Genomic DNA, 23,532 nt, shown 5'->3' on the forward strand with positions numbered 1-23,532 from the left:
TTTCACAGATTCGAGTTCTTCCGCACATTCGCATTTATAATTGAACTTCTCGGAAGACAAACTAATCAACTTGACTTTTTGTAAATTTCTTGATTTCAGCACTAGAACACACAGGTTAATTTCGTTCATTTTCTTCACTATATGCAAAGTCGATCAGTCTTCCAAAAAGTTTAATTAGTGCTTGATATAAAAAGAAGAAAAGCCAAGGCTATTTCTCTCTTCTCTTGAGATTAATGTCATATGTCTTCTCGAGCTATAATTCACATTTTTAAATGTAAATGCATTGCATTTTCACACGTAAGGAATATAGAAACGCTCTTCGAATTACCTCTCGTAACTGTGGGACTTTAATAATTGGAAAATACGGAATTCCGCATCCTTCGCGTGACATACGGGGATTGTCAATGATTCGACAAAGTTATATATCCTGCGTTACAATTTTATAATTCTATAATGAATACAACAATTATCCGAATAGCCTAATGGTACATTTACTTATATTACTACTTGATTTGCTAATAAATCTCTTTGCATTCATCTTCAAATAGGAATCACACAAACATCTGAAATATATTGTTGCAAACATCTTTCCAGAACAAAAATCTGTATATTAAGTATTTTCATTGAATTTTACATATGTATATATAAATTACTTTTTATGTCAAACTTATAAATTAAAACGAACTTTAATAAAGTCATCTTGAAGAATCGATGGCCTCAAGAAAGTCTGTATCACTCCGCTGCATATATAAAATATATGGTAAATTGCTTTACAATGTGCAAACAAGCATTCATTTATGGTAAATCTTATGTCTCGATAAAATGTCAGGGAATACATAAGTATATATGTACATAAAAAGGTCAACAAAGAATATTTAAATAATAAAAATTTGTTTACAAATGAAGTCGCTTAAAGTTTCTTTTTAATATTAAATAATATTACAACTTATTATGATTTCATCTATTAAAATGATGCTAAAGTAGCATCATTGCGAAAACTTCGAAAAATTACAAGAAGTATGCAGAAGATAACCGAGGAATATCTCATCTTTTTAATTACCAGTCATATGACGTTACTTAAACTCTTTATTGTAGATATTGCAGGAGAGCATTATTTTATTCGAAAAATCAATGATTTTTATTTAAAAAAATCAATTTTTTATTTATTAAACATTGGTCGACGCCTTTGTCACACCTGGATCACAGTAACCCAATGTATTCTTTCAATGGCTGCCGAACACAAATACTGATACTTCCTTCCTTTGGGCAAACGTCTTTATCTGTAGTAAATATATCTGAAATTGATTTTAGATGGCATCACAAGTTTCCATTTCCAAGTGCACCGAAAGATATCTTACTAATAAGAATAAGTCATCATGATAACTCGGTGTGATAGCTTAGGGTTAAAAATAACGCGTCATCATTACCGTTACTTAAAAAGTAACCATTCATTATGATGACCTTTTTTTAGAATGGTAACCAGTTGTCGTAATCACATCACATATCACAACATGATACGTACATTTATAAAATAACAATAAAACTTATTACTGTTGTAAAAATGAAACAATGTTAGTGTTATTTGTTACAGACGAAATAAGTATCGGTTGTTATTAAAAAAATAGTATCGTAACGGTATTGCAAGTAACTCCCCTACGCGTTGTACACTTATCAATCCTATCGATAACTAATATTACCCAACAATGATGTCAAATAACGTTTTTAATATAAAAAAAAACATTAAAAACGTCACTTCGTTTGTTAAATAATATAGTTCCTTATACGTTTGTAGTTCAAAATTTCTCGTTATAGAATCAATAATAAAAATAAAATACAGCATTAAGAGAATATACTTTGTTGGATCTGAAAGATTTGTCTTAATTGATATTAAAAATTGAAAATTAATAAAATAATAACTTTTGGAAGATTATTTTTATCTTACTTTAATCTTTCTAGTTCTCAATTAGTGCACAACTTCATACATATTATATCTTATAATTCTATAATATACCTTATAATTATATATGTATATAAAAAAATATTTTAACATTTTAGGTCAATCAGTCTCTCTCAATCATTTCCACACCCGAGAAAATATATTAAATATATTAGATCAAATTATATCACAAATTTATTCTCATATCTCTCTGCGCAGATCTGATCTAATATACATTATGTTCATATATGACCATATCTGGGGTCAAATTTGACCTTCAAATATTTTTATATTAAATAACTAAGAGCAAGATATCATTAACACAACATTATTACAATAATATTACAATATTTTATGATATATTGTAGCGTTTCAAAATATATAGTTCTTAATGTTTTACTCAAATATTTTTCATAATAATGTATACAATATTATAAAAAATATTTGAGACAAATATAATATTAAAAATAATATTTCCATACTGTAATTGTAACTTTTTAGAAATATGTTATAAAGTAATTCAAAAACACTTATATAATATTATACCATAATGTTCATATAGAAGTAACATTCATATAGAAGTAATGTTTTAAAAAATTGATTTAATGTTCCTTACTTAAAAGTTAAAAAAATTTTTTTGTTAAAAAAATTGATATATCTCAACAGACCTAATTAATTTTTTTTCGTAGAGGAAATCTACAGTTCTTAATTTAACACCATCTATATATTAGCCATTGAATAGATAATTTAAAAAATATTATCATAATTTACAAAAATAAATATTTTTACAAGTTACATCTTAATTGCGTTTTGATAAAAAAATTTCGTCTCTCTCTCTCTCTTTCTCTCTCGAAAACATAGTCTTTTTCAGACCCAACAAAGTAGAATACCCTCTAAAGAGCAATTGATATATTTAGACCAATTAGAATCAATCCTTCATGGAGATTTCATATAGTATCTCCAATAAGAAAACTACAAAATAGAAAGCAGTGAAAAAATGTAAAATAAGACATAGAAGGTGATAATATCACAACAAGAACATCCAAACATTTCAGAAAGTTAACACAGTAATGGTGTACTCTCTTTTCGTAAGAGAATATTTCTTTATAAAATTATCCTATGGAACAGAACTTGTGACCTATTTCCGCACAACTATACTTGTAATATTGATTACCATTCTCTAAAAGTAGTATTATAACACGTGGTATAAAAATATCAGGATCATCAACATTCTAATAATAAAATCATTAAAGGTCTTTACAAATTTAAGAATAATGATCTAAGAATAAAATTAAAACGATTTTTCCCCAACAAAACTATTTTCAAATCTGGAATGATACCGAATTACAATTATAACAATGATACAATTAATTTTTGATATAAAATAACTTTGGTATAAGAGTAAAACATATAATCACATTATGCAGGTAGAGCCTAATTCAAATAAGTATTGAATTAGGATCTTCGTAAGATGTAGACATAAGACTTACGATAAATGAGTAGATCGCTGTATCGCAAAAACCGCACACATTTTTATAATACATCGCAATAAGATTATTAAAAACGAAGTGTATTAATTAAATAATCAAGTCGAGCAGATTTATATCATATTGTCGACATGCAACATTTGTTTTACGCAGAATGCATACACACCTACCATAATTTATTTATACATTATCAATGTATGATGTAAATCGAGTTACTTCACATATCTAGTCAACCTTTTCTTATGAAAAGGTCAGAGTTATTTTCTATATCAGTGAATTTAATAAAATGCATAGGATTTGTCGATAAAAGGGATTTTTTTCTTATGTGTATCCTATAAGCTCTCTATCAATAGAATCGCGAATCAATTTTATATATCACCTTCCAATTGAATTCCGCATTACGCAACAACTTTCGGCTGTGTCAACACTATAACAAAATTGAATTAAATCGTTATATTTTTTACGCATATATAAATATAAATAATATAATATACAATATATATATATATGTCAACTGTTATAAATAATAGTTTAATCTGATATATACGCCGTTCTTACTATCCCATATTCATCTTATGTATCATCATGATAAAAGTAGCCTACTATTTAGAGTTACCATTTGAACAATACATGTGTTAATGTTCTCGCGCGAGAATAACAAGTTGAATGAACATTTTCCAATGCTTGTCACGCCATTACAATTAATTAAATGAAAACTGTAATCGAATCTCATCTTTTTGGTGTGATAGAAACATTCCACTTGATTTTTCACCTCTTCGATTTCCATTAAGGTCATATGTTTGCCGTAACTAACGTGCCGTCAGATGTGTTTAACATCTATCTTGTAATCTGGCCGTTATGATACCCAGATAACCAAGCGTGATGTAACATTCTGAGCAAACTATCGCATTACATGTGTTATTATATGTTACTATATATTTGCTGATATCGAAATAAAACATTACTATTTCAGCAACATGACTTCTTATATGTATATAATCAGTTGAAGATTAAAAAAAAATGATCAGCAATATTAATACATTATATTGTTTGCAATATAACAGCAATATGATAGAAATGATTGATTGATAACAAATTGATGCTAACACCTTGCTATCAATTTATAGTTAAAAATAGTATTTATGTGAGTTCAACCTAACAGATATAAATGTTGTATCACTTTGTTTCGAGTTAGTCTAAATTAATTGCTATAACAATTATTGACAACATGGCTGCAACATCATTTGGACATTTGGTTATCTGGGATACGGATCGCTAAATTGTGACATGCAATCTTGTTACACCGCGAGTCAACAATTTGGCACGAAGAAAATAAATATTTGTTTTGTTTTCCGCTGAGTAAACTGTATAGGCCGTTCGATTATTCTTCGATTTCATTTGAGAGGTACTACTTGCGTCAGGGGTATAAGCTTCAAAAGTGAAGCGATCGACGGCAAAGATCGCTATGCTAAAAAAAAATAAATTCATATGTCTCTATATTGTCTATTAGAACTGTGTACATGTCGAGAGTCTTCAATAGAGTGAGATGAACTATGAACGCGAATTACGAGATAACACTTATGAAATGATGAAATTATACTTTCAACGAGTTCCTGATGAAACTGGTATGTCTCTCTCTCTCTCTCTCTCTCTCTCTCTCTCTCTCTCTCTCTCTCTCTCTTTCACTTTGTGTTTAAATGTATGTGTGTAGGACCGCTGCTACATATAAAATATTTTTTTATTACATGTGCATCAAAAGTAATCCTTTTCGCGTCACTCATCTTTTGTGAATAAAGTCGCCGATTTCAGCACTTTAACATTATTGCACAGTTCTTGTCTTCTAATAGATAGTGAAAAACATTCTAGCGATTTTTTCAGTATGTTCAATCATTTTAGCACTCGCATGCACATCATCTCGCGACATACATAAGATAACTCTTGCAAAATTGACCAGCATTTTGTCGTTTTCGCGAATCTAATCTTGGCTACTCTATTAATTTGCGAGAACCAAGACACTCAAAAGACCACACATTGATGCACTTCCCTTAATACTTTTATTTACCAATTTTTTATAAATAAAATAATTTTTAATATTTTTAAAAGGAAAGAGCAATTTTTTATTTTCTTCTGCTGCTCGCACGCGACATGGTGCTGTATTAAAAAATTTTAATAATAGAGACATAAATAATCCGATCATGATATAAACTATTTGATCTAACCGATAGTTTCAGATTTTGTGACACGATTTTTTAAAATTAATACAGTATTCATTTTGCAGTCCAAAATAAGTACTGTAGATGATGCAGTACTCATTTAGGAAAAAATTAAATCTGACAGAAGCGAATATCGACAATTAGTGTTACGAATAAAAAATTAATTTTTTAAATTTAATTTAGTGAATTATTTATTAACATATCGTTAGATTAATACTTCATGTATCATACGACAAGCTGATTAAAATATTAATTAAAAATAAAAATAGATAAGAGCATTTCTGCCCTATAAATAAAATGCGCGCAATACGTTAACAGATTGGCAACAAATTTTGTCAGAAATTGATAGCAAATTGGCATCCGTTATTTATATGCTTACGATTTGGCAGAGCCTGTTTACTCCGACAAGCAAATCCGATAGCAAATTGGTAACAGAAATCAAACAGAAATCGCTGATCTTGCTCAATTACTACTACCAATTTGTTGACATAACAATAAGCAAACTTTTTCGTATTTTCAATGGCAATTTGTCGACATTTTTTGACATTACAGACCTGCATGCAAATTGTACCCTTTTTGCTGACAATGGTTGATAACAGATACTTGGCATTACCTGTTTTCAATAGATTTGGTTATTTAGTTAGGTCAAGACTCAAAAATTTTCTACTCTATAGCTAATTAATATGCCTGAAAAATTTATCGTATAACACATGAAATATAAGTCTTCGCGGTGTGCGACTTGTATACTTATTTATGGCGGCCTTGTAATGTGTGATTAAAGGATAAGCGCAATGCTAATTAAATATCTTGTCTTCTAGCAGAGGATTTTGTACTGACTCACTGTGCGTACATAATACTTGTCATTAAGAAATTTCGTTATCGTTAAATATCGTCGCTTTTCTACACACTGCTAAACAAATACGCTATGTTAATTTTGGTTTCGATTAACGTGCGTGCTAGGTTTGGCGGACCACGAGGGATTCCTCATTATACGACTCAAGTGCTCCCAAGACAGTCTGTCAATCAAAATAGCGCACTAAGAAAGAGTAACTAAAAGTGAATCGCATCCTTTCTTTTCGCATTTCTTTTTTTCTTTTTGGTGTCTATTTCTTATTATAGACTAATTTTACAATGACTAGAAGCATTGATACATCTTAATTTGGCATGAAGCATATAAGTGAAATTTATAAACAGTGTCCTTTGGAAGAAGAAAATTCGAAGTTATTACGAAACAATAAGTGGGAGACAATGTTTCTCCATTTTTCCGAAAAATACTACGTAATATAAATACACGTGACAGCCATGCATTCACTAAAGAGAAATTCTTACTACATATTTCCCACTCCCCATGATAGTCTTTTCCCAATTTTGTAACGTGCAATGCAATTTGATATTAATGTGATCAAAACAACTGTTATTTATAAAGTCCCATTATTCAAAACTCAAAACAATTAACAACTTCGTCTGATCATAAAATCTAACACAAATTACTATCGATATATTTATCGCGACATCTACGGTGCTAAATTTGTACAGTATTACAATATTATGACAATAACAAATGTGTAAAGTGATATAATTCGAACTAATATCATTATGCCGTGATAAAACGTACATGTGAAGGATAGTCGCTTACGTTATTAATTAACGAAAATAATATCAAAGAGTATTTAATGCAAGAATAATCTAGTACAATACACATATATACGGTTATACTCTATTTTTACTAATGCACAAATACACACACAGACACACGCACACACATACATATATACATACATACACATATACATACATACATACATATATATTTGTGCCTTAGTAAAAAAAATATATATATGTATATATGAGAAAAATTTTTGCAACGTTTGTGTTTCCGTATCAGACGAGATAAAGAAATCTAAAATTTCAGTACCTATAGGGAGATGTTTCTCATCAATCATACTTACTTCTTTAAAAATACACTTCTCATACTTCTATCACTCAAAGAAAATAGACTCTTTGGATATAACTTTCTTCAAAATTTACCATGGAAAAGAATTAACAACATTGGATTAAAAACTATGGATAGATAAAAAATAAGAAAATGATGAAGGTAATAATCGAATCGAAAAAGAATTAAATAAAACTTCACTTCAGTCATTCTTTCTAACTACCATTTCTCAAGAGACGTCGTCATTAACAACGAATTATTTCGCCACGTGTGTGTAACCAACAAGTAGAAAAACTGCGAATCTTTTTACTGCACGTCTTTGTTACGAATTGCATAAAAATCACTCGACATAGTAGTGAAAGAGTTACGCCTCGGTTTGCAATGCAAACATTCACAAGACGTCGTAGAAATGTTCTATATTCATGCTATTCAGATGTTCAAACATTTTTTGGACGTTTTTCGCAGCTACCTGTTCTTAACGATTCTCAGACGTTCATGGCGTAGTACACCGTGTTCGGAGTATTGGTCTGGGCGGACATGAGACTGGCATTAGGATCGACATAAGAATTGGACATCAACAAAACGTGCGGCGCTGAGTTTACCGGGCCAAGTGTTGATTGCGGAAAGTCCTGAGTAGGCATGCTGGCGGCACCTTCGGGAACTCCGCGTTCCGTTACCGTGCACGTGTTGATGGCGTGTGGTATTTGCATTACCGTCGCCGAAGATCCAGTGACGGCCGTCACGGTCGTCGTTGACGTCGGACATGTGAGCGGAGTAACACTCCCCGATGCGGATTGCGCATTACTGCCACCATAAGATGTTACCAAAATCGGTTCACAGCTCTTGTTGTTATTAGTTATTCCGGTGCATTTTAGGGAAGCAGGAGCGGTCGTCGACGTGGACGAAGATGAGGACGATGAAGACAATGCGGACGCAGATGCCGAGGACGACGACGAGGACGACGAGGAGGATGACGAAGATGACGATGATGAGAACGATGAGGCGGCCGCGATGGAAATCGTTTGTGTTTGTACGTCCGTAGAAACAGCTGTGGCAGTCGCGACAGTACCGGGGTTACCGGTATTGCGTGTCACCTGTGCTGGATATAACGGATAACCATCTTGGTTACTCGCCGGAATGCATCTTGAAGGCGCTATTACCGTGTATGAGGGTGGCGATTGCTGCATCGCTATTGGGACACGGTATGATGCCATCTCGCCGTGATGATGCTGGTGCTGATGCTGATGTTGATGCTGATGCTGATGCTGATGTTGATGATGGAATTGCATTGGATACATTGTCGAATGAGGCACAGGAGAAAACGCGATGTTAGGCGATCGGAAATCTTCAGTCTGATGGGGATGTATATGCAAGTGCAAGGCTTGCTGAGCACTCTGCAACGGTATCGAATTCGGGCTGGAGACGGAGGATGCGAGTGACGGCGGTGGCGGAGACGAGGGCGGGATGAGTGTTGGCGTATTTAAATTGGAATGCGATGAGGCGGAACGATTCGCGTTATAATACGCCTGTTGCTGATTGGTCTTGTTCAGACGGGGATACGGATATCGTTCGATGTGACTGGCATAGTTTGGAGAGGAGTGCGGTGGCAAAATGCGTTGTATATTCTGATACGTAGGGTCAGACATGCCACTGTATGGCACAAAGTACATGGTGCGATAACACTTAGTATTGATGGTGGGCACAGTACCGCCAGGCAGCACGTTGCAATGGTAATTCGCAATTGTCACCGGCGGGTTGCGACGTTGCATTTTCGACAGAGTATTGGTATATATCGCACCCGTAATGTCGTCATTACCGCCGGTTCCACCGCTACTACCACCTGCGATACGCAGCATACGCGTACTCGACAGCTGCTGTTGCTCCTGGAAGTAGTGATTACCATTTCTGTGCTCGGCGTACAAGTGCGCGGTGCTGTCGCTGGATGGGGTTCTGACGAACTGTCGCGGTATCGCGTTCTCCAGATAAGTTGTATGTTCAGAAATACCGTGGATGTTTGCTGTTACTGCTGTACTCTCGGCGATAGTCTGATATATATCATCAATCTGTTTCTGCATTGTATTTATACGATTGATTGTGTTCGTATCTCGTTCGAAACTCCCCATCATAGTGTATGCTTCTGCGGGTATGGAGATGGCCTCGTCCCCTCCATCAGTGATCAACAGAGATTTTGCATCGATCTTGTCGCCGTTCACATCGCAATACATTGGCCACATTGAGTCGGATCTTGTATCATTAGTCGCACCAGTACAAGATCGTGCCCGATGGATGACTTCATTGGTAGCCTCGTACTGTTGTTTAATACCCGTCACTGATGGTCGTCGATTGAATCCATAATCATTGAGTTCATCATCGTCGTCTTCTTCCTCATTATCTGCCTGCGGCTCCTTGTTATCATGATTCTTGACGTTCTTACCATCGTAAATCTCAGACAAAGTATTCACGGCCTTGTCCTCGGAATGATAGCCGTTAATGAACTCATAACGCTCTTCCGGCTCATTATAGCGGCGTTTTATTCGTTCCATCCTCAACTTGTCCTGCTCGACGAATGCGAGCAACTCGTCGGCGGTATTGTCACCGATGTCAGGCCTGTTACCTATCGGCGTGCATCTCGTCACATCCGGTTGACCGGCATGCTTCCTATCCTCACCATTTAGAGCCGCTTCTATGTCATCTAAGCTGTATGATGAATCTGAGTTGCAACTTATCGACTCACGGTTTGAGGATATTAACATCCTGGAATCATTTCGGTAATAGTCATCCTGGTTGTCGGAGTTGTTGATTGTGACACAGGATAGCGGCGCCAGACTCGCCAATAATTGCTTTCGCACATCCGAATTCATCTTCGTCAACGGATTTTTTGATTGGCACTCCTTGACGAGAAGATTTTTCCCGCCCGGGCCTATCCCAAGATCAGGTAGATTCGATTGGATGTTCTTCTTGTGCGCAAACAGATCCGTAATCTTCTTATAGGTGGATTGATTCGGCGGATTATCCGTCAATATTGTATTATTATGTCCATGCATGTTCGCAGGTGCCATCACGTTCACTGTTGTTGCTCCCGTCGTTGTTGTTGCCGCCGTGATGGAGTTTGACCTCGCCGACACCATTGTTAAAATGGCAGTAGTTTCTGTCGATGAGGCCATACTTGCCGGCAATGACTCATACATAGGCCGTTCCTCACCCAATGGCGATGTTCGTATAGAAAGATCACCACCATACTTGGCATCACTTGCGGAATTTGTATTGTCAGAGCTGTCGGTCGTGTCCAAGTTTTCGTCGTCTTGATCGACGCACGTGAGTTGTCTGATTCGTTCCTCTAGCGATAGATTTTTGGGTTGCAGATTCTTCTTGCGCGTTATCATGTTGTATTTACCAATCAAACTTCGCCGCAAGGTGTTCCGCTCGATGGATCTTTTGATTGAGCTGGACTCACACTCTGGCGATTCATATGAACTACTGGGAATCGTCGACTTCTTAACCACGTCGAACAGCCGCAGACTCTCGGCGGTAATCAGAAACTTCTCCGCTTCGTCCTCAGAGTGTTCCGGGCAGCTCGAGCTCGTTTTGGACGGCGGTGGTGAGATGAACTTCGGGTTGGGAAAAAGTTGTCTCACTGCGGAATTCGGCTTCAGGCTATTACTGGCGAGGGACATGTTGCCTAGTTTGAAAACGAGGGACAGCTCTTTCGCGTCCTGTTCGCGCGACTGTTCGCCCGATGTCGTTTGATCGTTGATGCGTTCCGCTTCCATCGTTGCCACTTTTTTGTCGTTGTCCGTCGAATTTTTGGCGTTTGCATTACCGTCACGATCCTCTGTGATGTCCGAGTCGTTACACCGTGTGGTAAACTGCGTCGCATTCTCGTGAACGATTGACATCAGACCGCCTGTTCCCAAACAAAGCGCTGGATTAAACCCGTTATCCTTTGGAGCATCGTAAACGCTTTTGTCTTTATCCGTATCAGATTTCCCGAAGCAATCCTTTCCCTCCTTCTCGCTAATTTCCCGCACGATGCGTCGCTCCGTGACAGTTGTCATTGTTATTGTTTCCACGAGATAACGATGGTGTAGATCTAAAAACAAAGTTATAGCATAGTTGAATTAAATAAAAAAAAATAATGCGGCACGAACAGAATTAAACTTCGAAACTTTCACTTAATGCGCGCGATAACATTTCATCTTATAAAATTTTTATTTCTCTCGTATTTTATATTTTGCTACGTGTTGAGAACGTTAAATTGCAACATATATCTAATTTATTTAAGCTTCAACAACTTGATTTATATCATTTTCAAGATTAACGAGCATCAATTATTAATTGATCATAAGTTATAAATCAATCTTATTTGAGAAATAACATAAGTAAAACAATCTCATTTTTGGAGAAATTAAAATCTATTTAGTATTTAATATTTAATTAACTATTTAATATTTCTTATTGCAGCACTAAAAATAATTTAAAATTTGTAAAAAGCCCCATTATTACAAATATATCTACACATTATTACATATATCTACACATTATTTGAATGTGAAAAATATTTCTATCCCAAACAGCATACAGACATTTAAAAAATGTATTAAAAATGTACGTAGTGGACGTTTCGTTCGTATTTAAACGTTAAAATCAAGTCTTTAAGTATTTTAAATGTCCTGTGTTATTTTTCTGGACATCTGAAAAATGTCTGCTTTAAATACTATACACAGAGTAAAATTGAACTTATTCAATCATTTAAAATTTTTTTAAGAAAGATAGGATTGGACCTGATCTAGACCAATTCTAAAGAAAATGTTTTTCTAATGCTATCATTTCTATTACGTGTCAAAAAGAACTGACATTATTTTACACAAGAATTTTTTTTAAACGTAAGTAAAATAAACATCTTTAGAACGTCCAAATATAAATGTATTTTAAACGTCCAATAATATATGTTCTTAAAACATTTGTATTACATCCATGGACTTATTAAAGAAAAAAGGAATTATAGTTCGGTTACAGCCTTTTTTTATATAAAATCCGTTAAAAATAAAATCTTCAAAGAGAATATTTTCTCGATTTTTTCTTGCAAATTACATAATTTAAACAATAGTATACAAATTAAGTATTGATAATACTAGATCATTTTACATGTTCGTAATTTCATAAAATTATTTTGTTCGTATTTGTCTCAGAATGCGTATGAAATATATAGAATCATCATAGTTCGTAAAGTATTTCTCCGTGAAAAAAGACCATAAATTTGATAATTTCACCTATGGCCATAATTCTCTATAAATCTATTGCAATCTTCAAACATTGTTACACATGATACAAAAAATATATACTTATATGTTCTAGCATTTGAGAAAGAGAAAGATACTATTAATAAGTGCAAAAAGTGCAAACAATACGTACAGATCAAACGTCACGCTGTTAAATAATACACAGATATGGTAAAATCATCAAAATTAGCAAAATTAGCACCTTGATTAGCAACCTCATCTTATAATTTTTACCTTCAATGTCGTGCTTCATAGTTCGTGTTATAGATCATCATATTTAAGTCAATTCTCATATTTAGGATCATCTTGAGTAGAGTCATCGATCACAGAACCATATTAACATCTTAAAATTATATTTAACTCTTGAAATAAGATTTGATTGTAAATACCGAACATATATAATTGTATTCAGATTGACAACGTTAAAAAGACTTAAAAAGTTACTGTTAAAAGGTTTATCTTTATTAGGTAAAGCCTAATAACAACATAAAGTTTACAAAACAACATGATCAAGGTAAGATGTATAAATCGACAAAAAAGTAACATTTATCCTTCGATCACAACTGTCCGAATTGCTAAATTTAAGTCTGTTAATATCTTTGGCAGCATTTAATAAAATATGTTTATACTGTTTTATTGATTAAGTAAGAATTAAATTTATAAATCGTCTAATTATTATGTGATCAGTAATTAAAGAAAGTATTACTTATAAAAAATTTGAAAAAATCTAATTATTTAATTAATACTTTCAACATTAAAATCTTTTTAATATTTATTGTACTTAAACAAACATCGAGATTTTGTAGATATTTAACTTATTATACAAAATATATTTTTAAGAAAATTTCTAAAAGATGTCTAAAAACTTTGTTAAAGATAATTTTGTAGAATTCTAAAAGATATCTGTAAATATGTGAAAGGCATCTTAAAACATATGTAGATTAATTGATTTTAATTTACTCTTTAGCTTTTTTTCAATTCCAATCAGAAAATTAGAAAATTAAAATTAGAATTCAATTAAAACCAGAAAAAGATAAAGAAGTTAAACCAAGATCAAAATTTGAAAGATATTGTTTTATTTAAGTGATAAAGTACAAATATTTTAAGTCAGTATTTTTTACTTAATTATAATAGAAAATAGGAATAAAAAAACTTCGGAAATTATTGGCAAAAATTAATGGAATCTATTAAAATTTTCCAATTATACATTAATATGTTATATGTTAATAAAAATGTTTGAAAGTTTACCTTTAATCTATTTTCTCTCTAAAAGTGCAAACTATTAAAAATGTCAAAGAAATAATCGACTTTTTGAAACCTAAAAGCGAAAATAATATTGTTTCACAATGAAATGAACATTTTCGTATATATAAAATAGGTTTTTTAATTAGAAAATTCTTTAAATGTAATGATAGACTTGGTTGTTGTAAAATAATAAATTCTAAAAAAGACATTTAATTTTATTGTTGGAAAATACATGACAATTAATAAAAAAAATTAACTCGCAACATTGAATTTCAACAAAAATAACTAAAATTAAGATTGATCAAAATGTCAAATATAAAGATAAAATTGCCTATATCATCAGTGGACCTTGGTGGTTAAGAATAATATAATTTGTGTGAATTCTTACTATACTTACATACTTCGGTAATCGATACGCGCACGAAATGTAGGAAGATCCAAGTTCGAATTCTGGTTATTATTTTCGCAATAAACTCTTTACAGTTTTTTGGAGGAGAAGAATATTACAGATATTTCAGAGTATCAATACTATTAAATTGCTTGTCAATTTAATTTATAAAATTGCGCATTTGTAGGGATTACATCAAGACCGATAAAAATTGGCATGCAATTTGTGTGATAATAAAATCACATAAATTGTTACTTGACAAGATTCACTGCTGACTGATAGACAATTTCATTTTTATGTTCAATTAAATTTTAATATGTTAAAATAATTCAGTATTATATTAAATATATTATATTTTACACAGAATATAATCTAAAAATAAATACAGTCACTTATATTGTTTCGCAAGTAAGTATTTTGCAAATCTAGTAAGAAAAGAAATATTTAACTAATATGATATGTAGAAAAAATGTGCCTTCCTTCATTCTGAATCTTCAACAAAAATTAACTTATATTATTTGTCAAATGATTGACTCAAATGTAAACAATACATGCATTCCGTTTCATATCTTATAATCTATCAAAATCACTAAATAAATTGAACTAATATTATAGATACGGTGTTTGTAACACAAAAAATAAATAAATTCTTGTCTGCAGTACAGTTCCTAGAAATAAGTTTCTTCAAAAAATACTCAAGAAATTTGTAACAAAAAGATAGATATACCAGGGAGAGACGTTCGATGCTGTTTATCTTGCAAATTCCTTTGCTTACTGTCATGCACAGTGTCCTTGCTGCTCTGTGTATCCTGTTCATTCCCACGATCCTTCGCTTGCGATTCACATTCTGGAATACAAGATAAAATCCATACATCTTAACTCACGCCTTTACGCAATTATGCACATTATTATGAGACTCCATTAAGCACGCGTGTTTATTAGAGTCTTCGAAACAATAAGCTAATACATGAAACACTATCTTTACAACTCACTAACGATCTTTGGATAATACGAAATCTTTGCGGAATTCTTGATACTGCGCGTTAAATCTACCATATTAATAGCTGTGGAAACCAGAGTTGTGGCGTCTAATATAAATGTCATTCTGTACTGCAGTATCTCGCTGAGACTTCGCTAGAAATTTTATCTGTTATCAGCACGTTGTATCACGATGTTTTAGCAGATACGCACAAAAGATATATATGGTGTGTTCGAAATTGCGTACTTTCCTTTGGTTATTAAGCCAAGAAATGATAAAAATAATACATTTAATTTATCAATTATATAATTAACATTAACGCAAAACTTAATTTTAAGTCAGTTCAAATTTTATATATATATATATATATATAAAATTTGAACTGACTTAAAATTAAATCAACGCTCGTAAAAAGGTAGAATAGATCAAGATGAACAGTAAATTAATGAAAGCTTATCATACATTTACGATAGATTTTTTCTTTCGTGTTATGGCTCGAGCATATTGAGCTCTTCCCTCGGCGCGCTTTCATTCGCATAATTTGAAAAATTAATACCTCGATTATTAATGGACCTAACCCAAGACCTAGCCCATAATATTGGACTTTTATGTTCATCTCGACCCCTTCTACCTTTTTACGAGCGTTGACCTACATGTTTCGGGACACCCTATATATATATATATATATATATGATTTATATATAATTATAAATATAATTTCAAATTAAGTATTTTTAAAAAATATGATTGTAATATTCGTAAACAATTGTAATATTAAAAAGATTGTTTAGTATAATTCAAGGTATTTATATAATTAAAAAAGTGGACTAAAGTGTACATTAATAATTAATATATATCGTAAGTACCGTAAATTTACAAAATAATTTATCTATTAATAACATAACCCTATATCCTAGAGTTTAAAAAATATTCGTACAAATACAAAGGAGGTTGATTGCATCAATAAACCTTCATTTTCAAAACATACGAATATATTCACGGTCTCAACAATACTCTTCTCTGTATATGTATAACTATAGTACCGGTTATTGTGCATCGCGAGCAACGAAAGTTGAAACTTGACCAACATTTGAGCGACGTCGTCGCACTGAGTCTCGCGACGGATGTGACGTCTGAAGAAACAGAGCTCTCATTGGCTATCGCTCATCGCTCATCGTATCCTCTGTGCAAGAACCATAAGTCGGCGCGTGATAAAGTCAACAATTAATCGTGCAAAAGAAATATTTCAGAATAAAATTATAATGTCATATAATTAAAATTTTTTATATAAATAATTTTTGCATTTAAGTTTTTCAATTTTTCTCTCTCTCTCTCTTCTCTCTTCTTTGATCAGAAATATTAATATTATCAAGATAATCTCAATACTGAAAATTACATAGCTCATAAATCAAAATTCAGCGTGCCTTATCTAATATTAATTATATCAATTTTACAAAATAATAAATATCATATCGTTCCACAGATACGAAATTTACATAAAATTCTAAAAACAAATTGATTACATATATTTCTCACAATTAAATCTAGGTGTTTTAAACATATAAATTAATTTTTATTTTATTTTATACAGAAAAGCAATCATGGTTTAAAGTTTAAATTAAGAAGATATAAAATATTGATTAATTTATTTTCTTAAAATCCAGAATAATTAATTATAAAACAACAATAGAAAATAAGAAATAAAAAACAGAACTAAAGCATAAAAAAACATTTCTAATAAAAAGCATTTGCAGAAATAAATTTTATAATTAATCGTTATAAACAAATTATTAAAAATTGATTGTAGGAAAAAATCTCCATTTTGATCATAACAAGTACATAACAAGTGTAAACCAATAAAATGATTATGAGAACTTTAATTTAAACAAACTATAATTTATATTTTTACTACTATATTTACTTTTTATTTACTATTTTAACTATAATTTACATTGTTGAATAAAAATATGTTTGGATCGAAAAATCATTTTTGATCAGCTGATCTAACTATGGAGTAAGCAAAGTTTGATAGAAGTATAAACTGAATTTCTGGTTATTTTAACCAAATATTTTGGCAATCCGAATATTTAGATATAATAACTACAAAGATGTGATTAACACATTCTGATTAGATTTACAAAATTTTTAGTATATAAATTTGATGAAAACAGATATGTACATAGAATCTACATAAAATCTACATATTTTATGTAAACAGGAATTTATCGATATCCATATATCAATATCCAATATTCATGAATAACATTATGATTTCATTTTTAAATTGATATAAATTTTTCTCAAATTTTTAACGTTAATTCTATATAAACATTTTTATATAGACTTTAATATATATGATCCACGTATAGAATTAGTAATAAAATTCCATTAGAGATAAAAATAAGAGAGATAGTAATGTGTGCTATACACATAAGAAAATTCACATCAATTGTCATCCAATTTACGTTGTAATATTACTAGCGCCTGTCAACAGATAGACATAGCTAAATATATTATGAGATTTTTTTCCTACGTTTTAAGGAAAAGAAGATGATACCCAAAATTATGCTTCAAAGTATTTTGTAATATGTTTTAAATAAATGTGTTCAAAATAAATGTAACGTATTGTGATAGTACAAAATATTTCAGAAAAATTTAATGATGTAACTGAGATAGAATACATTAAAATTTACTTAAAATTTATCTGTAAAATATTTATGCAGATGAAGTTATGTAGTTAATTTAATAAACGAGTTGCATATCTGCTCTCTGTGCCAAAGATCCAGATTCAAATCTACCAGAATATATCAAATTTTTAATTAATCAGTACCTCTCGGAAGATAATAAAAAACTGCCTTTACCAAGACAGTTATCACAAACATCAAATGTAGACCGTGATCTTCAATCACGGAAAGACTGATTTTTGAGAGAGAAGCAGACAGAGAGAGAGAGAGAGAGATTTTAATAAAAATTACGGATTATTCCAATTTCATCAAGCAATTAGATAATATCATATTTTAGATTAATCCAAGACATAACAGACAATTTATTTAAAAATATCATACATATTAAGATACATTTTTCCTTTTTTTTTCAAGCATGTGTACTGTTGCAAATCTGAGGAATAAACGAGCAATAAAGATTCTACATTGCGAACTTTTAGTCACATTTTATAAATCTAATCAGAGTTAGAAAGGGTGTGATGAACAAAATATTTGCTTCATGTAAAAAATTTGAAAGAATGCAAAAATAGCAAAATAAATTTAAAGCTTGTAAACGATCTAAATGCAACTAAAATTTGCTTTAGACAGCATACAATATTTCTTATTTCAATACTTCCTATTATAAAATCTATTTCTATTTTAGACATTTTTAAACTAATTCATAAGTACTCTTTAACCGAATCATTTTCGAATTTAGAGATAGTATCAAAAGTATTTTTTTTTCTATTCCGGTGGCAGTGGTTTTATATGGAAGAAATTTTAATAAATTAAAACATAAGAAAAATTATTTAAGATTATTATTAAATCAAATATAGGAATTGAAAAAATTCCTATATTTGATAACTTTTCTTGATTGAGTAATAATCTTAAATAATTTTTCTTATGCTTTAATTTATTATTAGTTTAATATTTATTAGGTCTAGTTTAATATTTATGCGGTATTTAATTAAAAATTTAGATATTTTATTTTATAACACAATATTCAAACCATTTGATTAAAAATCTAAGTGTTCTTTACCTATGAGTATCTCCTGGGGAAGTACCGGAGTTACGCTAGGCTGCGCTTCCGGTGAACGTTGATACGCGAATAAGCTTATACTCCATATCTACATACATTGACATTTTGTGTAACTACAATTATAGATCTGGTCAGAGTTTTTAATCGATTATACAGATCACAAATGTATCTTTTCTACTGACATTAGAAATATTATTTAACTTATTTTCTCTTACAGATAGCGATCTACGGGTTTTCAGTTCTAATAAAAAACCGAATGTTGCTTGATAAAAGTATTACGCCAAAGTACTAGTACATCAACTGTCATTTTAAAAATAAGCAAATGTTAAAACTATTATATTATAACTATCATAATAGAACTATTCTGAATATTCATAGATACAGGTATTTTCTCTTTAAGAAACACTCTCAGGTATTGTAAAGAATGCGCATAAAAATCCTGCTATGTTCTTAAACCGTTTACCAACCGTAGCTAGACTCATGAAAAACAATACCATTATTATATTCGTATCCTGTGTGAGGGGATATCGTGGGACTGTACTTTGGTTATGTGTGAGAAAAGAACTGAGCAACGATGCAATTCTTCTAATTTGCACCTTTCCATTAAAGCTAATAGATTCGACTCCAGATACGTAGCATCATTACTTTCATCATGCATGCCAGTGTAATATAAAGCGTATGAATTATTAGCATTTTCCATTATTAAATATTGTTACAATACGCGTGTGCAATATATTATTATGCTTCAAATTGTCGAAATAAAAATGTGCAAAGTCGCAAAAATTATTTCAAGCCCATCAGTTTTATAAAAAAAGTATATAAAAATAAATATATACAAGAAAATTACTATTTTTCAAATAATCTTTAAAGGGAAAACAAACATTTACAATTTATCAATAATTTTTGTTTTAATTATGTTATCAAATAACATCCATTCTTTTAAAGCCACATCACAGAAAAATATTTTCAAAAACTCATCATAAATAATATCAAAAAGTAATAGATTAATACGCGTGCCTCAACACAAAATGAAGAACCTTTAAACATAAATAATATAAAATTATGCTTGCATCTATATTCACAATAGAAAAAATGCTTATTAAAGCTATAAAGTTTTATTACAATTTGACAATAAAAACAATTTTTGACAACACTCAATGAACAAAATTTTTCTCAAAGAATTTTTCATAGATAATTCAAATATCGTTAATAAAAATCTAGAACTTTTATTTTCAAATAGAAATTAACCTGTCTGTAAACTTTCGATAGAGAGCAAATAATTTATGATTTCCGAAAAGATTGTTTATAATATAAGAATAAAGATAAAAAAAGAGAAGGAATATACATTCTTATGTCTTTTATAATTTTATACCGCAAATGATTAATGCTCCGAGTGCTGCTTGAAAATGAATATTTTACATGGTTGTTAGACGATAATAACGGGCAACATTACTCTTTCTTTCCTTCTCTAATCAACGACGGTGGTACATATTTAACATAAAAGTTTCCTGAATGTTGTGAAGTTTCAAGTGTGCGCTACAGTTTACAACGTTAAGTTTTGTATTACGTGACAGCTTGTTGCAGAATATTACGAAACTGTTATCTTCCTTAGGAACAAGAAGAACATTTGTTTAGCTCTTCGATTCTGTTTTAAATTTATACCATTTGTATCCATTCTGTATTTTTAATATAATAATTTTGAGTTATCTTTATATTGTACATTTGTTCATATATACATATATATATATTTCTTTACATAACAAAAAGAAATAAAGTTTACAAAAGAAATAAAGTGATACAAAGTAAGTGATTAATTAGTCTTTTGCAAAAACTGAAATTCAACCAAGTATAGTGCGATATTTTTACTGAGATATATTCTTATTCAATTATAAAAGAGATTATACCTTAATCTTCAATTATCTAAATGAGAATCTGAAAGATTAAGGGGAATCTGCTGAGCAAAGTTAATTCTCTGAGGGAATATTCGTAGATATATTGTAGGTATAAATATAAATATACGAAGCCTTACCTTAAATTCAAAATTCGTATATTGGCAAAATTGTCAATAATTTCACTAAGTTCCGCAATCACTGCATATAATTGTTTCTAATAAAGAAAAATTGGCTCTCTTTTCAATATATATTAATAGAAAAGATGTCCTGTTTCAATGTTATTATTTTTTAATCTATCATAAAATAGAATCGAGATAAAGAGGCAATATAATATAATAAATATAATTTATTGCTGAGAGATATATTTTATTATTTAAAATGTAAAATTTTTAATTCTAAAATAATCGCGCCAAATAATGGCATCAGCATGTGTTATATCTAAATAGCACCGAATAAAGATTTATATAATATAGTTTAATTTTAAATGTAAGAATATATACATATATATATATATATATATAAAAGCTTAAATTTATATGTGTTACTGTTATCTTTCTCTCTATATGATAAGTAAATCTGTTCAATTCGAAGGAGAAAAGTATTGATCTAATATCGTTTTATTTATTTTTATATTACAAAGGTTAAGATAAGATTAAATACATCAGAACATGTTTTAATTTATTATTAGAAATTCTTTTTGAAAGATTATTATTATTACTTGCATCTCTTGTATGTGATAATTGATTTTATATATACATGTGTGTGTGTGTATACATACACACGATATTTTTCTACTTATAGATAATTTATTACATTTAAATTGAATTTAAAATCAATATAAGCGTAATTGTCTATGTCGATAGAAAAATATCGTTACTAAAAAGAAATCAGTTATAACTTTTCGGAACCAAAGTATGTTGCCTCCTTAAATTTTGTTATTAAATACACAAATCTGAGAGACACGTATTTTTTTGCTTATATCAATTTAAGATTTAAGAGATCAAACTTCTCAAAACTTGTAATTTTGTTACGTACATTCAAAATTCATGTTTTTTTTCCGTTTATATCGCAAGAGTCCAAGGAAAGGAAGGGATGCATTGGGGGCATTACAGAAGTTATGTCTTTCGTGTTGCCTAGGCATTAATCGAGAAAATAGCTAAATTAATGTTATATAACATTACTAGTAGCCTTACCCGCTGCCTGTTGCTGGTAGTAATTGCACTCCGTGCACGTCGTAGTTGACGCGCGTCCACGTTGCTCTGTCTCGTTAGTGATCTCGTTGTTCGAGCACACGTCTTTGTAACCCTCTGGCGGGCTGAGCGTTTCCTGTTGCTGTTGCTGTTGCTGTTGCTGCTGGTCGTGCCGCGGCGGCGACGGCGGAACCACGGTTCCGCTCTCCTCCTGGGAATTCGCGGCCATCTCCTTCGGCCAACGTCCCTTCGTCGCTTCCTCCGCGTCCACGTTCCCTCGCTCATTCGCATTCTTCCCTTCCACCGACGTGGCCGCCGTCGCCGCGGCCGCCGACACCATCTTCTCCACCACCTTCCCGTCGACGTTCTCCTCTTCGTCCTCCTCCTCCTCCTCCCGCTCCTCCTCCTCGTACTCTTCTTCCTCGCCGTCATCCGCCTCCTCCTCGTCCTCCTCCTCCTCTTCCATTTGCGCGTCCTCTCGACCCTGCTGACTCTTTCCACGCGGTCCGCCACCGCAGTGATCTCGCATGGTATTCTCGCAGAGCGCTTGCTCCACACCCCTCGCCATTTCATCGTATCTGCCGTTGCCGGTGCTGAAGTGCAGGTTCAATTCCGCCCGACACTCCTTACAATTGCCCAGCCGCATAAACTCGTGCTCTTGGTAGCAGCAGTCGCAATCCTCCTCATAATCCGCGCAACACTCCTCCTTAATTAGTATAATGTAGTCCGCCGCGAAGAACTCGTTCAACTTCTCGTTAATCACCACGCGATGTTTTTGCGACTTCGCTTTAGTCTGGCCCGGCTTCTTCAGTAGCGACTTGAGCGTCTTTGCCGCCGGTTCCGCCGCCGGATGTTGTTTGTTACCGTGTTCCTTCATTATCGGGGCTTCTTTCCGCTCTTTGCTCTTTTATTTTTTATCTCACTCTTTTTTCCTTATTTCTCTTTCTTCGTCACTCCCTCTTTTCTCTTTTTCGTGTCATTCACTTATACAGACATGTTGTACATCCTTCCATTGCACTATTTTTTTCATAGTCCTTACAAGTTTCGTTCCTCAGGATACAATACAGTGAAACGGTGAACTCTATGCCCACTTTTCTCTCTTTCTCTCCTTTTTTCTCTTTGACTCCCCTTTTTTTCTCTTCCCGTCGTTCGTCCTTATTACCGCCACCTGTGCTGTGGCTTCCCCACTTTATCCCTCGCGCTCGCGTTCCCACGGCGCGGCGGCGGCGACGCGCGTACACACTTTCTC

At 32.0% G+C, this 23,532-nt stretch overlaps 1 protein-coding gene across 2 annotated transcripts; it reads right to left on the reverse strand.

Moving 5' to 3' along the window:
• Nucleotides 1-425: 425 nt before the first annotated feature.
• LOC105831645 (serine-rich adhesin for platelets) lies at nt 426-23,197 on the reverse strand. Of its 2 annotated transcripts, none has more exons than XM_012671906.3 (3): nt 15,474-15,618; nt 15,209-15,328; nt 426-11,659 (listed from the first exon to the last, which is right to left on the reverse strand). In XM_012671906.3, the coding sequence occupies exons 1-3, from the start codon at nt 15,583-15,585 to the stop codon at nt 8,055-8,057; spliced, it is 3,837 nt and encodes a 1,278-aa protein (XP_012527360.2). In that variant the 5' UTR covers nt 15,586-15,618; the 3' UTR covers nt 426-8,054. The 2 variants fall into 2 exon arrangements, with proteins under 2 accessions (XP_012527360.2, XP_012527359.2); XM_012671905.3 differs by lacking the exon at nt 15,474-15,618 and adding an exon at nt 22,287-23,197 and having other exon boundaries at nt 1,280-11,659.
• Nucleotides 23,198-23,532: the final 335 nt, after the last annotated feature.

The sequence above is a fragment of the Monomorium pharaonis genome, chromosome 3 (assembly GCF_013373865.1).
Source record: "Monomorium pharaonis isolate MP-MQ-018 chromosome 3, ASM1337386v2, whole genome shotgun sequence".
In the NCBI taxonomy this organism is placed as follows: Eukaryota; Metazoa; Arthropoda; class Insecta; order Hymenoptera; family Formicidae; genus Monomorium; species Monomorium pharaonis.